The following is a 15226-nucleotide window of genomic DNA, read 5'->3' as shown; positions in this document are numbered from 1 at the left end:
AGCCTGAAGACCCACACTCAACGATTCAGGAACAGCTTCTTCCCCTCCGTCATCAGATTTCTGAACGGTCCATGAACACTGTCCTGTTATTCCTTTTTTGCACTATTTTTGTAACTTATAGTAATTTTTATGTTTTTATGTCTCTTTCACACCATTTATTTATTTATTTTGGGGTAACTTTGAGTAATTTTTATCTCCCACAAAACAACGAATTTCATGACATGTCGGTGACAATAAACTGGTTCTGATTGCTTTGCTAGGAGACAGTATGGATACAATGGATGAATGTCCTCCTGTTGTGTCATCATAAGAAAGACACCATGTATTGATGCATTGAGGATTCTGATTAATAAAACAAAATTCAAACAAAAGTAAGACTTACGTGGAAATTTTTAGTAAAAGCCTGAGTGATTGCTGTCTCTGCTGCACTGCCTGCTTTTAATGGATTAATGTTCACTGGTGGGAATTGAAAAGAATAAAAATGAAGCGTCTTCAGTACTGACTAAGCGATTGGTCCCGTGGGTCACAGCTCAGGTTGTGACAAGCAAACTTTTCCCCAAAGTTTTCTCCTGCGGCTGATTTTTTTGAGGTACAACACTGCCACTTGCTGGTCGAGAATGGAGTAGATGGCAGCTGAACCCTAGAGGGCGATGTAGGGACGAGATTGGGACCTGAGCGTCCAGGGAAGGTTGAATCACGACAAGGGAGGGAGGGGAGAAAGAGCTCGGGCTTGTACCTTTGGCATGGTCTTTGTCCAGCTGGGTGGCAGACTTTTTCCAGTCCTCAATCCTCTCCTGTAGGGGGTTGATCAGGCTCTCCATCAGGGCACTGGGGAGAGACACGGAAATGTACTCATCATCAGAGAGACACGGGGAGAGAGGAAGGGGGAGAGAGAGAGAGAGAGAGAGGTGTGGTGGGGGAGAGAGAAGGGGGGACAGAAGGGGTGGGGGAGAGGGAGAGGCGGGGAAGGGGGGAGAGGGGGGCAGAGAGAGAGACAGAGAGAGAGAGAAAGAGAGAGAAGGGAGAAAGGGAGGGAGGGAGAGAGAGAGGGAGGGAGGAGAGAGGGAGACGGATGAGAGAGAGAGGAGTAGGATTGGCACTACTGCCCAGCGCGTTGCTTTATAGAGAGGCCTCATTCCCCACAGACCGAGACATGGCAACTGTTCCTATCCCCTCTCTGTGACCCTGTTGTCTTTTCATTCTGTTTGATGAGAATCCTTTCCTCCCGAGAGCACAGCAGCGCAGGTTCACGGGGGGTGGGGGTGGGTGAGGGGGCACTCGCTTCCCTCTGCTTCTCTCCAGGACTCACAGCCCCCCCCCCCCCCCCCAGCCACCAGCCGCACCATTGGCCGGTCTTGGTGACCATTCAACCAATGGGAGGCGGTAGAGATGACCCCCTTGTCACGAGAGGGGGTATCTGCCTGACTCCTCCCTTTCCTGCCCCAGACACGCACTGTGGAAGCCCCTGCGTCCCTTTGACACCCACCGTCTGCCCCCAACCTGAATGTGACACCTTCCATCCCAAACGCCAAGCCAATGTCACCCACTGGGCTGTGCTCCATCAGTTGACTGGTTCACACACTGAAATATCTCGCCCATTCTCTCGTCCCTGAGCCGTGATCTTTATTCTTCTGACTGAGCCGCACTCTGGCAGCTCCTTCACCCGAAGGACTGCGGGAGATCAGGAAGGCAGCCGTGACCACCTCCATGGGATGGTGAGGGAAGGGGGACAGGTACTGGCCTTGCCCTCAGCCCAACCAACCCCAGGCGCCGAATCCTCCGAATGACGAGACACTGACTTGGTGAAATGCCGGAGCTTGGCTTCGATGCTGCGATGTCTCATACACATCCGGGTCAGCGCCGAGCCGATGTCCCGTGTGGCTCCTAGGGAAGAGAAAACTGCGGATCAGGCATACTTCCCGTCTCTGCCCAGCAGAGGCCAGTGGCGGGCAGCCCCAGGCTTCCCTCAGCTCACTGGATAAAACCCCACCTCTCTGGGCAGGGGTTCCACCCGCTACGTCGAGACACTCGTTTGCCCACTTTTCAGGATTCCCGAAACGAGTACAGCCCCTGGAAGGGGAATAAATCAGACAGGATCTGCCCCAGAAGTGATTCACCTCTGTGTCCGCCTGCTCACCGCCTCACCGCTCACGAGCAGTGTCCATCTCCCCATCTCGTCCCCCGGAGGTGGAGAGAAGGTTGACTCCCGAGACCCAGGGGCTGCAAGGATGGCGTTAAACAGCCTGGGAACAGGCACCAACGTGGATCACTTCACTGGGAGGATCTGCTGCCACCTCTGCTCCTGACAGTGGGCCCTGCAGAAACAGCGTGTCTGGCAGGTTCCAAGCTCATCCCAGTGACGGCACCTGTGGCACTGCGGCACTCACTCAGTACTGCAGTGCTGGAGGGCTCTGGGGTGTGATGAACTGACAGATCTCTGCCAGACTAGGCCGCACACCAAGCAGGGAGCCTGAACTCGAAGATAGCCCACGTCATAGTTTCGTGAAAACTCGGAAGTGGGCAGAAGCATGCCTCAAAGCAGCTGGTGTGATAATCCTGCAGTTACACACATGAGACCACTGCCCAGAGAAGTGGCATTGATCTAATAACTGCAAGAGCTGAGTAAACTGTGTGATTCTGTAGTTATTTCCAACGCACAGTGAGAAGATTTTAAACCAGCCCTCATTTACAGGTTACAACTTCTATTCTGAATGCACACTGTCTGCACAGTTCATTCCAGATGTCCACTTATAACACAGTTCCGTCACTGCCCCTCTGTTGCCCGTCCCTCTGTCTGTATGCAGTACATAGTGCCTGCACACAGCTCTCTCCGCAATTCCCCGACACGTGTACCTGCAGAGGATTCTATGCATGCGTTCATCGGCACACTTTCCTGACTCCAGACCCACCAAGGGAGTTGACTTCTAACCACCTCCGTGGTTCAGGGGCAATTAAGGACAGGCCATAAATACCGGCATTGTGCACATCCAGCGAATGAGAAATAAAACAGACACCTCAGTACATTTCCACCTCCAGCTGGACAGATACATCGTCTCCAAATGACAAACAGGGAGGACATTCCACCATATCCCAGAGCATTAATCCCAGCAGTCCGATTTCACCTCCCCTTATTTCCTGTATCCCTGCAACACTCTCACACACCATCAACTCCCCTCTGATTCTCTTTGCCATTAATCGGAACTCATCTCTCATGATATGGCATGGTGGCTCACGGAGTAAAGCCACTGGCACACGGCGTTGGAGACCTGGGTTCGATCCTGACCTCAGGTGCTGCCTGTGTGGAGTCTGCATGTTCTCCCCGTAACAACTTGGTTTGGGTTTCCTCCGGGTGCTCTGGTTTCTTCCCACATCCCAAAGATGTGCTGGTTGGTGGGTTAGTTGTCCCGAATGTCTGGCTGGGTGGTGGAAATTGGAGGGAGCTGATGGGAATGTGCGGAGGATAAAAATGGGATTAGAGTAAACGGGTGGCTGATGGTTGGTATGGACTTGGTGGGCTGAAGGGTCTGCTTCTGTTCTGGATGACTCTGTGCTACCATTAGCACCCCCACCACCCAACACACCTCTTCAAACCCCCTCCCAACACACCTCTTGACACCCCCTCCCAACACACCTCTTCACACCCCCTCCCACACACCTCTTCACACCCCCTCCCAACACACCTCTTCACACCGCCTCCCAACACAACTCTTCAAACCCCCTCCCAACACACCTCTTCACACCTCCTCCCAACACACCTTTTCACACCGCCTCCCAACACAACTCTTCAAACCCCCTCCCAACACACCTCTTCACATCCCCTCCCAACACACCTCTTCGCACCCCCCAACACACCTCTTCACACCCCCTCCCAACACACCTCTTCGCACCCCCCCAACACACCTCTTCACACCCCCTCCCAACGGACCTCTTCACACCCCCTCCCAACACACCTCTTCACACCCCCTCCCAACACACCTCTTCACACCCCCCCCAACGCACCTCTTCAAACCCCCTCCCAACACACTTCTTCACACCCCCTCCCAACACACCTCTTCACACCCCCCCAACGCACCTCTTCACACCCCCTCCCAAAGGACCTCTTCACACCCCCTCCCAACGCAGCTCTTCACACCCCCTCCCAACACATCTCTTCAAACCCCCTCCCAACACAGCTCTTCACACCCTGTCCCAACACATCCCATCACACCCCCCCAACACACCTCTTCACACACCCCCAACACACCTCTTCACACCCCCTCCCAACACACCTCTTCACATCCCCCCAACACACCTCTTCAAACCCCCTCCCAACACACCTCTTCACACCCCCTCCCAACACACGCCTTCACACCCCCTCCCAACACACCTCTTCACACCCTGTCCCAACACATCTCTTCACATCCCCCCAACACACCTCTTCACACCCCCTCCCAACGCACCTCTTCACAACCCCTCCCAACACACCTCTTCAAACCCCCCCAACACACCTCTTCACACCCCGTCCCAACACACCTCTTCACATCCCCCCAACACACCTCTTCACACCCCCTCCCAACACACCTCTTCACACCCCCTCCCAACACACCTCTTCACACCCCCCCAACACACCTCTTCACACCCCCCCCAACACACCTCTTCATATCCCCTCCCAATACACCTCTTCACACCCCCTGTCAACCCACCTCTTCAAACCACCACCCCTCAGCCATGGAGCAGTCATTGAGCAGAATGTTTATGGTGAAGTGAGGTTTAGTTGGAATTGTAATGAGCAATTTCCTTTCCCCTTGAGATCTGAGTTACTGTGCTTTAAGACAATAGGAAATGCATGTTTAGTGATGTGAGTGGAATATGCTAATTTGGAGTATGGGAGACTCCCCTGTTCCAACAACAGTCAGCATTTGAACACTTGGCAACCCTCAGCTTTCTTATGGAAATGCTTCCAATTTGGTGGGGAAGTGGTTGATGAAAAATTCTGGAATTTTCTTCATGCTATAAATAACCAACTTGATCCGAATTGCTCCAGAGGAAATCGGACGCAGCTGTTCCTCCACGGATATTTTGACACAGGATATGTTTGGGAGGGGAGGGAATGAATTAGACCTTGGGGCTGTTACCGTCTCAGCCAAGTCACTGAGAGGCTTGTCTGCTAGGAACAGCAGTGATAGTTGTGAAAAAAAAGTGGTTTAAACACAGATGGAGGCAAAATTACCGCAGTTCCTTTTCTCTTAGGCGTCTGTTACAAGAGTTCTTATCTGGCAGATCTCACCGACCGAGTGTCGAGTGAAGTTTAAATCTGTATCTCCAGTAACATGTCGATAACTTGTCATGGAGACCGATGTATCTGTGTCACCCTATCTGTAGGGAACCTGTGGTGAACATGCTCTGAAAGTGATGGGATACTGTAGAATGGGCTGGACACACAGTCTCCCTGCCTGGTGAATGTTTCGTATACACAGTGTAGAGGGGATTTACTGTAGACTCCAACCATATCCTGGGACTGTCTGATGTCATTGCTGGACAGTGTGGAGGGGGCTGTGCCACAGTTTCCTTCCTGCCACTGCACACAAATTAGTTAAGCTTTGTGTTTAAAACCCCATGAGCTATTTACTTTAAGAGCCGTGGAGTCGTAGAGTTATACAGTGCAGAAACAGGCCCTTTGGCCCAACTCGTCCATGCCGATCAAGGGCAGGCACGGTAGTGTAGCGATTAGTGTAACGCTATTACAGCACCAGCGACCCGGGTTCAATTCCCGCCGCTGTCTGCAAGGAGTTTGTACGTTCTCCCCGTGTCTGTGTGGGTTTCCTCCGGGTGCTCCGGTTTCCTCCCACATTCCAAAAGATGTACAGGTTAGGAAGTTGTGGGCATGCTATGTTGGCGCCGGAAGCGTGGCGACACTTGCGGGCTGTCCCCCAGAACACTCTATGCAAAAAGATGCATCTCACTGTGTGTTTCGATGTACATGTGACCAATAAAGATATCTTATCTGTCCGTCTGAGCTAGTCTCATTTGCCTGCGTTTGGCTATCACTCTAAACCTTTTCTGTCCCTGTGCCTGTCTGAATGGCTTCGAAACGTAATTGTACCCACCTCTCCAGCTTCCTCTGGCAGCTCGTCCCATACACCCACCACCCTCTGTGTGAAAAGGTTGCACCTCAGGTCCCCTTTAAATCTTTCCCCTTTCACCTTAAACCTGTGCTCTCTAGTTGTGGACTCGCCTACCCTGGGGAAAAGACTCTGACCACCCACCTTATCCAAACCCCCCCGCCCCCCCCCCCCCCCCCCCCATGACTTTATAAACCTCCATAAGGTCACCCCTCAGCCTCCTACGCTCCAGGGAGAACAGCCCCAGCCTGTCCAGTCTCTCCTTATAACTCTAGCCCTCCAGTCCTGGTAACATCCTCGTGAAGTTTGTAAATGGATAACTGATGAAATAATGAGTAACATCACTTGTTACGAAAACTTTGACGAGGACATTCTGTTTTTATATTTCTTTTTACAAATTAAGTATATTTTGAAATAGAAAATAAATGGTGTCCCTAATGTACGGTACAGAGAAAGTTTGTTCTGCATGCAAATTTACCCTGGGATTGCTTTATGTAATAACTGGACAGTGTAGAGGGAGCCCTACCCACAGTCTCCCTGCCTGGTGAACACACACAGTGCAGAGGGGGTTTACTCTGCATCTAACCTTAGCCTGTGACTGTCTGATGCAATAACTGGACAGTGCAGAGGGAGCCCTACCCACAGTCTCCCTGCCTGGTGAACACACACAGTGCAGAGGGGGTTTACTCTGCATCTAACCTTAGCCTGTGACTGTCTGATGCAATAACTGGACAGTGTAGAGGGAACTTTACTGTATCTTTCTTTAAAGACCACATTATGCATGACTGAAAACAAGCTGCCGGTGAAGCTCAGCGGGTCGGGCAGCATCTGTGGAGGCAGAGGGATGGTTGAAATTTCGGGTCCTGATGCACGGGTCTCGACCAGAAACGTCGACCATCCCAGATGCTGCCTGACCGGCTGAGTTCTTCCAGCAATCTGTATATTTTGCTCCAGAATCCAGCATCTGCAGCCCCTTGAAGTTATGTGTGAGTTTGATTGTAACTTTGGGTCATTTTGATTTCTTTTAACTGCTAAAGCATTCCTCCACACCCTGCAGGATTTCAGACGTGTGAGAAACTGTAGACTTTTGAAATTCCAAAGAAGCTGGGACAGACTGCAAGTGAAGACTAAAGTTCCTGCACTCAGAAGCCAAAGAGAATTCATCCATGCATTTGATCTCCTGTCTCCTCGTTCCCTGACGCTCACACACGGAAGCAGAGAGGCCCAGAGGCACACTGAGCACATAAATTCTGCTGGCCTCAAGGAATCAACAACACCCGGATATGATGGGCCTTGTTCCTGTCTCACCACATCAGGCATGTTAGCAGGATGGCTACAGCACTCAGACCAACAAAGCAGCTGGGACCCAGCTAACCTCGACTCACCTGACTCCACCGGGGCACTTTAGCACAGAGAATGACGATATGGTGGGCTGTACCCCGGCAGATCTCTGGTTCTTGACTGACCTTGCCCTAGATGCCTCCCTCCCCCTGTACCTGCCCATCTTCGTTCATCTCTCTCACCCCTTCCTATCACTTACAGGAACCCAGAGTTGTGCATCCAGCTACGTCAACATTAGCATCTCAGGGTGTCTCAGGAAGGGCGTAGGTGGAAGCAGATTGTTGCCGAAGGATTTGTGCAGGTTGGACGAGCAGGTTAAAGTGGGCTACGTGGAGATTGCGTAAATATTGCAAGCGATCGGGGTATTTTGTATTTGATGAGAGGCAGAGATTTGGAGGTTTAAGTGAAAAGGTCAGAAGCAGGCACTTTGTAAAACACGATTAAAAAGGGAATGGAACATTGTCCTTTTATCCCATGGGGATTGGAATTAGGGCAGGCACAGTAGTGTAGCGGTTAGCATAACACTATTACAGCGCCAGCGACCAGGGTTCAATTCCCACTACTGTCCATAAGGAGTTTGTACATTCTCCCCGTGACTGCGTGGGTTTCCTCCGGGTGCTCCAGTTTCCTCCCACATTCCAAAGACGTACGGGTTAGGAAGTTGTGGGCGTGCTATGTTGGCGCTGGAAGCGTGGCGACACTTGTGGGCTGCCCCTAGAACACTCTACGCAAAAGATGCATTTCATTGTGTGTTTCGATGTACATGTGACTAATAAAGAAATCTTATCTTATACAAAGGCTAGAAATCATGTTACCGCTGATGGTACTGATCTGACACTGGTTAGAGGAACGAGTTCAGTTCAGGCAGGACGTAATGACAAGCATTAAACCAAGGGTTAAAAAGGGCAAACACAAGGACAGCTATTTAAAAGAAAATACAGACTTTTTCGTGATCTGGGCATCACTGGCATTTATTGCCCATCCTTAATCGGCCTTAAAATGAGTGACAATTTCAGAGGGCATTTAAATTACACCTTGGAGCCGTGATGAGCAGACTGGATGTCAGATTTCTTCCTCTGAGGGTCATTGGTGAACCAGACAGGATTTAAGGCAATCCAGTTGTTTTGTGGTCATCGCTGATGACTGGTTTTAATTCCAGAAATTAGACAATGGTCGGGATGGACAAATTGAGCTGAAGGCCCTGTTTCCTTGCTGCATCACTCTAGGACTCTTAAACTCCAAAGCGGCCATGGTGGGATCTCTGGATTGTTGGCTCTAGCATCTGGATTACCAATCCAGTAACAACCGCTCCACCACGTTGTACCAGTGTTTTAAATCCCTCTGCAGTTAGAAGATTGAGCGATGACTTAATTAAGGTGTTTAAAACAATTACAGGTCCTCCTCAGGTTACAGTTTGCAACTGTTTGTAACCTGAACAGTTTGCAGATCGGAAATGTGGTCGTGATCCAAATTCCCACGCGGCAGAAGATGCCTGGCAAAGGTGGGTTGTCCCATAGTAATAGATAGTCTGGAGAAGCATTTTAAATCTCGTTTTCCCATTCTTAGTAATAAAGCTGATAGTGATGAATTTAACCTGAGCCTATCTCAGGCTAATAATAGTTTTTTTAAAAGATTTTACTGCAAGAGACTGCAGATGCTGGAATCTGGAGCAACAGACAATCTGCTGGACGAACTCAGCGGGTCAGACAGCATCTGTAGGGGAAAAGGAACTGTCGATGTCTTGGGTCAAAACCTTGCATCATTGACAATTCCTTCCCCCGCCCCCCCAACAGATGCTGCTCGACCCGCTGAGTTCCTCCAGCAGATTGTTTGTCGCCACAAGTCTGTTAGAGTTTGGTTATGGCGATGGAGCCCAGGCAAGTACACAGAGATAAAACAAAGATCAATCCTGGTTTGACTGAAGGACCTCCTCCTCTCCCTGTGGCCCAGTGAACTCATTTCCCCAATTTCCTGCTGGAATATCATTCAAATAGCAAGAAAAGTGACATCAGACATAAGCTTCCAATCCAAGGGTTGGGAAGAGAGGACAGAGAGGGAAGAAGAGGCAAAAAGGGGGAAAGAGAGGGAAGGAACAAAGATGGAGAGGGGGAGGAGGGATAGAGAGAGAGGCCAACAGAATGAGATGGATATTTATTCCTTTTATTGGAAGTGGGCACCATTGGCAATGCCAGCATTTATCGCACATCCCCGATTGCCCTCGAGAGGGTGGGGGTGAGCCGCCTTCTTGAACCGCTGCAGTCCTGCTGCTGAGGGTGCTCCCACAGTGGAGGGAGGTCCAGGGATTAGACCCGGTGGTGACGTGGGAAGGCAGATATACTTCCAAGTCAAGAAGGCGTGCACCTTGCAGGGGAACCCGCAGGTGGTGGCGCCCCTTCCTGTTCGCCGCCCTTGTCCTCTTACTGGTGGTAAGAGGTCACGGGTTTAGGAACCTCATGATCTACCTTGTTGTGACCGTGCACCTCATTGCACTGCACTTTCTCTGTAGCTGTGACACTCTGTACTGTTATTGTTTTTACCTGTACTACATCAATGCACTCTGTACTAACCCAATGTAACTGCACTGTGTAGTGAATTGACCTGTACGATCGGTTCGCAAGACAAGTTTTTCACTGTACCTTGGTACAAGTGACAATAATAAACCAATACCAATACCAATAGTTATGAGGAGAGACTGTCTAGGTTTGGGACCTCCTTTGGAACATAGGAGACACGGGAAGGGTGCAGAAAATATTAGAGGCTGCAACAGGGTGAACTTCCCTGAAAAAGGGACATAGGTTAAAGTTAATTGGTGGAAGGATTAGGGAGGAGTTGAGAACAAATGATTCCACTCAACGAGTGGTGGAGTTCTGGGACTCACGACCTCAAAGAGTTGTGGAAGGAGAAACCTTCTCCACACCTAAGCAGGGCCTGGATGCGTCCTTCAGGAGCCACGACCTGCAGGGCCAGGGGCCGAAAGCAGGACAGTGGGATTATCCCGAAGTCCGTTTTTGACTAGTATGGGGATGATGGGCCAAGTGGTCTCCAGCTGGCTGTAAGTTTCTAGGAATCTGCTGCAGGGCAGCGAGGGACGTGCTGGCATACAGCTCCATGGCTATCTGGCTAAATTCTTCTTGTGGGAGCCCTTGGCTGCAGCCCCAGGTATGATCAGTCACAGAGTGATACAGCACAGAAAAAGCCCACTTGGCCCATCAAATCTGTGCTGACCATCAACCACCCAATTACACCAATCCTCCATTAATCCCATTTTTTTAATATTCACCCACATTCTCATCAACGCCCCCCAGATTCTACCACTCACCTACACACGAGTGACTTACAGTGACTCTGTCACCCGCGCCCCTTTGGGACATGGCAGGAAACTGGAGCGCCTGGATGAAATTGGGGAACAGGGAGAACGTGCAAACTCCACACGGACAGCCCCCAAGGTCAGGATCGAACCTGGGTCTCTGGAGCCGTGAGGCAGTGGCTCTACCTGCAACGCCACTGCATCGCTCATCGGATTCAGTGCTTGCTGAGAGTGGGCCCTCCCGTGCTCCAGGACTTGGTGTCACACCTAGCAGCCAACAAAAAGCACACTCCTGCTGGTTTACAGGGGCCTTCCTGAAGCATCAGTAGCTGTGGGCGCATAAAACAGGTGCTCTGAGTGGTGTCTTACTGAGCTTCAGAAAGAAGCCCAATATATTACAGTGTACACTGTTTACTCTGTGAGCACGTGAACAAGGAATTTCATTGCACCCCAGTGTATATGACAATAAACTAATCTGAATCAATAGTCTGAAGAGGCAAGGGGAAGGTGATATCAACCCAGTTGAATGAATTCACCACAAAAGGAAAGCTCAGGTAGTTTTCATAGAACATTACAGCACAGTACAGGCCCTTCAGCCCACGATGTTATGCCGACATTTTATCCTGCTCTAAGATCTATCTAACCCTTCCCTCCCACATAGCCCTCCATTTCTCTATCATTCATGTCGCTATCAAGAGTCTCTTAAATGTCCCTAATGTATCTGCCCCCACAACCTCTGCCGGCAGTGCGTTCCAAGCACCCACCACTCTCTGTGTAAAAAACTTACCCCCGACATCCCCCTTATATCTTCCTCCAATCACCTTAAAATTATGCCCCCTCGTTTTAGCCACTGTCGCCCTGGGAAAAAGTCTCTGACTGTCCACTCGACCTATGCCTCTTATCGTCTTGTACACCTCTATCAAGTCACCTCTCATCCTCCTCCTCTCCAAAGAGAAAAGCCCTAGCTCACTCAACCTATCCTCATAAGACATGCTCTCCAATCCAGGCAGCATCCTGGTAAATCTCCTCTGCACCCTCTCTAAAGCTTCCACATCCTTCCTCCAATGAGGTGACCAGAAATGAGCACAATCACTGGAGTTTCAGATTCGTCGGGAGATCTCAGGCCCTTGGGTCTGCCCAATGACCTTCAAAAGGGTCAGAGAGGTGGCTTTAGGGTCACTGACACAAACATGTCCGCACCGACTTCCTGCATTACCTTACTCATTGCCCCGAGTCAGAAATCAGCTTTTGAACTACAACGAGATGAGAGGAGGCTATTTGGCCCATCAGGTCCTGCCAGCCCACTGAAGAGCAATCCCATCACACCCATTCTCTCCCCCCGTCCTTATTTCCCTGCACCCCTGCAACTTATTCTCCTGTACATTCCCATCAACGCCCCTTTGATTCTTTTGCCACCTTCTTTCTTTCTTTTTCAATCTTTTTATTAGTTTTCAAATTAATACAGATTAATATATCAATGTTTATACATGTAATACAAAGAGATCAGGGGAACAATCATGACATGGATAATCATAAAGAACAATTAAGTATAAAAAAAATCTGTAGATCCAACGATCTGTTAGTGAATGAATATAATATAAAAGAAAAAGATTTATTATAAAATATAAAAGAAAAAAAACCCAAAACAGTAAGAAAAATTATAAACAATAAATCAAACCAAACTAAGCAAAAGAAAAAAAATTCAAAAAAAAAACAGAAAAAAAAACTGGACTAAAATTTCTCAATAGGCACAGAGCAATATTATGTTGTTAACTCCGTTCCTCTAAATTGAAAGGTTATTATAAGGGGATCTATATCATGTGAAAATATTGAATAAATGGACTCCAAATATCTTCAAATTTAAGTGAAGGATCGACAGTACCACTCCTAATTTTTTCCAAGTTTAAACATGATATAGTTTGAGAGAACCATTGAAAAGTAGTAGGGGGGATTGGATCCTTCCATTTAAGCAAAATGGATCGTTTGGCTTTTGCCACCTTCTGACACTGGTGGTGACTTACAGCGGCTGGTTGATCTACCTACATGTCTTCGGGATGTGGGAGGAAACGGGAGCACCCAGGGGAAACCCGCATGGTCACAGTGAGAGCGTGCTAACTCCACACGCAGGTCAGCATCGAACTGGGGTCACAGGAGCTGCGAGGCAGCAGCTCTCCCTGCAGTGCCATCTTCTCACCCAGTTTTTTTCCAGCGAAACTAAAACGCTTTATCTAAGTTCTGTTTGCTTTACTTATTCACATCCTCACTCAGCTCCCTCAGCCCCTTCCCAACAACTTTTCAAGAGTTCCAGCCCACACTTGCAAGGACTTTCAGGTAGCTGGCTCCTGTCTTCAGCTATTGACATCAGCCTTCCCCCCAATTCAAGACGTCAACTTAAGGACCAATGTTACCCACAGCTGGGGCGTTCCGGATTCCTAATGGCCTTGATGTCCATCGCTTTGCGTGAACCTCCCTGTCAGGTTGGAAGCTGTGGCAACGACCTTCACCCTGCTTACCTCACACATGTAACCACTGGTCTTCAATTCACTCACCCAGAGGAACAAGCTGAGGTGGTTTGAATAAAGATTCTCATGTTTTTATTTCTCAATGGATGGAAAAGACAAGTGAAAAGCTGCACACTTTGATTGGATGCATTCCAGAAGATAGAGGAGCAGAATTAAGCCATTCGGCCCATCGAGTCTGCTCCGCCATTCAATCATGGCTGATTTTTTTTCCAACCCCATTCTCCGGTCTTCTCCCTGTAACCCTTAACCCCCTTACCAATCAAGAACCCAGCAATCCCTGCCTTAAATACACCCACTGTCTTGTCCCCACAGTCCTCGTGTGGCAACAAATTCCAAAGATTCACCACCCTCTGGCTGAAGAAATTCCTCCTCATCTCAGTTCTAAAGGGACGTCCCTTTATTCTGAGGCTGTGCCCTCGGATCCCGGACTCTCCTACTGATGGAAACATCCTTTCCATGTCCACTCTATCCAGGCCTTCCAGTATCCGGTAGGTTTCAATGAGGCTCCCCCCACCCCCCTCCCATCCTTCTGAACTCCATCAAGTCCAGGCCCATTCCTGGAAGTTCCTTGTGTTCTCCGACCTCCTTACTGTGTTCCTTGCCTCACTGGTAAGTCATTTTTATTTAATATGCCGATAAATTTTGCTCCTGGGCTAACCTTAGCAGATTTACCTTTACAACCTGGGAGGCTCCAAGACAACAGTGGTACTGTGTCGCAGTTTGTGGAACAGGCTGCCAGAGGAAGTGGTAGAGGCGGGTACAATTATGACATTTAGAAGACATTTGGACAGGTACATGGATAGGAAAGGTTTATGGGCAAAATGCAGGTAAATGGGACTGGCTTAGATGGGCATCTTGGTCAGCATGGGCGAGTTGGGCCCAAGGGCCTATTTCCGCACAGTTTAACTCTATGAATGTATGAATCTAATCTACGAATTTCTGGCTGGGGTGACCAGGCGGTGAAGCAGGTAGTGCTGCTGCCTCCCAGCTCCAGCGACCAGGGTTCAAGCTGCGCTGTCTGCCTGGAGTTTGCATGTTCTCCCCGTGACAGCTTGGGCTTTCTCCCGGGTGCCCCGGTAGCTTCCAACGTTCCGATGACGACTTGGCAGGTTCATTAATTAAATGCTGCAAGTTGCCCCTGCTGCAGAGGGGCAAAAGACTCAAAGGGGAGTTGGTGGGGCAGAATAAGTGGTAGGACTACAGGGAGATAAGGAAGGGGGGGAATGGGACTGGTGGGATTGTTTTCTCCATAGCCAGCCCGGACTCAATGGGCTGAATGGCCTCCTTCTGTATCACAATTAACAGGTATGTCGATCTACACCAAACCTTGAAAGCCTAGGTAATGCTGATATTTTATTGCAACCAATTTGGAAAGCTGAAGAACTCTCACTGGGCCCACTGTTGCTGCAATACCCTTTGATTCCTCTCTCCCCTTGCTGTCTCGTCACCCAATAAACAGGAAGTGTCCATGTACACTGCACGCACCAGACCGAAGGGGCCTTAATCTGGTTTGCAATGCCTATCAGAGCCTGCTCAGCCGACCCAGAGTAATAATGAGATGCCATCGTCAGCAGAAGCACATGTTGTGACAAGAGCCGCCAGTTATCCCTGTCCTTGATTCCATCACGTTGCAAAGGAGAGCTGATCAGACGAGAGAGAACGCGGGCGAGATGGGGCAGGGGGTTGGGAAGGGAAAGGACCACCAAGGGGCAGGTGGGTGAGATAGGATGCTGAGAGAGTGTGGGGTGGTTGGGGGGGGGGGATGGAGAGGGATCAGCGATCAGGTAAGGTGGCGCAAACAGGAAACGGTTATTGATAAATCTTAATTGCACTAAGTGCAGAAAAACACTAGGAGGAGTGGGGCACTGAGCCCTTCAATCTGTTCCGCCATTCATCAAAGTCATGGTTGACCTTCTACTTCTATGAACCTGGTCGTTAACAAGTAGAACAAGAAG

At 49.6% G+C, this 15226-nt stretch overlaps 1 protein-coding gene across 10 annotated transcripts in view; it reads right to left on the bottom strand.

The window, feature by feature from the left end:
- mtss1lb (MTSS I-BAR domain containing 2b) overlaps positions 1–15226 on the bottom strand; it is a 158164-nt gene that overhangs the window by 43374 nt on the left and 99564 nt on the right. For 9 of the 10 annotated variants that reach the window (XM_052028739.1, XM_052028743.1, XM_052028745.1 and 6 more), the window contains exons 4-5: positions 1800–1884; positions 737–828 (exon numbers count right to left, since the gene is read on the bottom strand). In XM_052028739.1, the coding sequence (XP_051884699.1) occupies positions 737–828; positions 1800–1884 (177 nt within the window). Of the gene's footprint in view, positions 1–736; positions 829–1762; positions 1885–15226 lie in introns of those variants that run through there. The other variant, XM_052028748.1, reaches the window with a different exon arrangement.

The sequence above is a fragment of the Pristis pectinata genome, chromosome 13 (genome assembly GCF_009764475.1).
Source record: "Pristis pectinata isolate sPriPec2 chromosome 13, sPriPec2.1.pri, whole genome shotgun sequence".
NCBI classification, from domain to species: Eukaryota; Metazoa; Chordata; class Chondrichthyes; order Rhinopristiformes; family Pristidae; genus Pristis; species Pristis pectinata.
The sequence above is the reverse complement of the archived record's forward strand: the minus strand, read 5'-3'. Positions and strand labels throughout refer to the sequence as shown.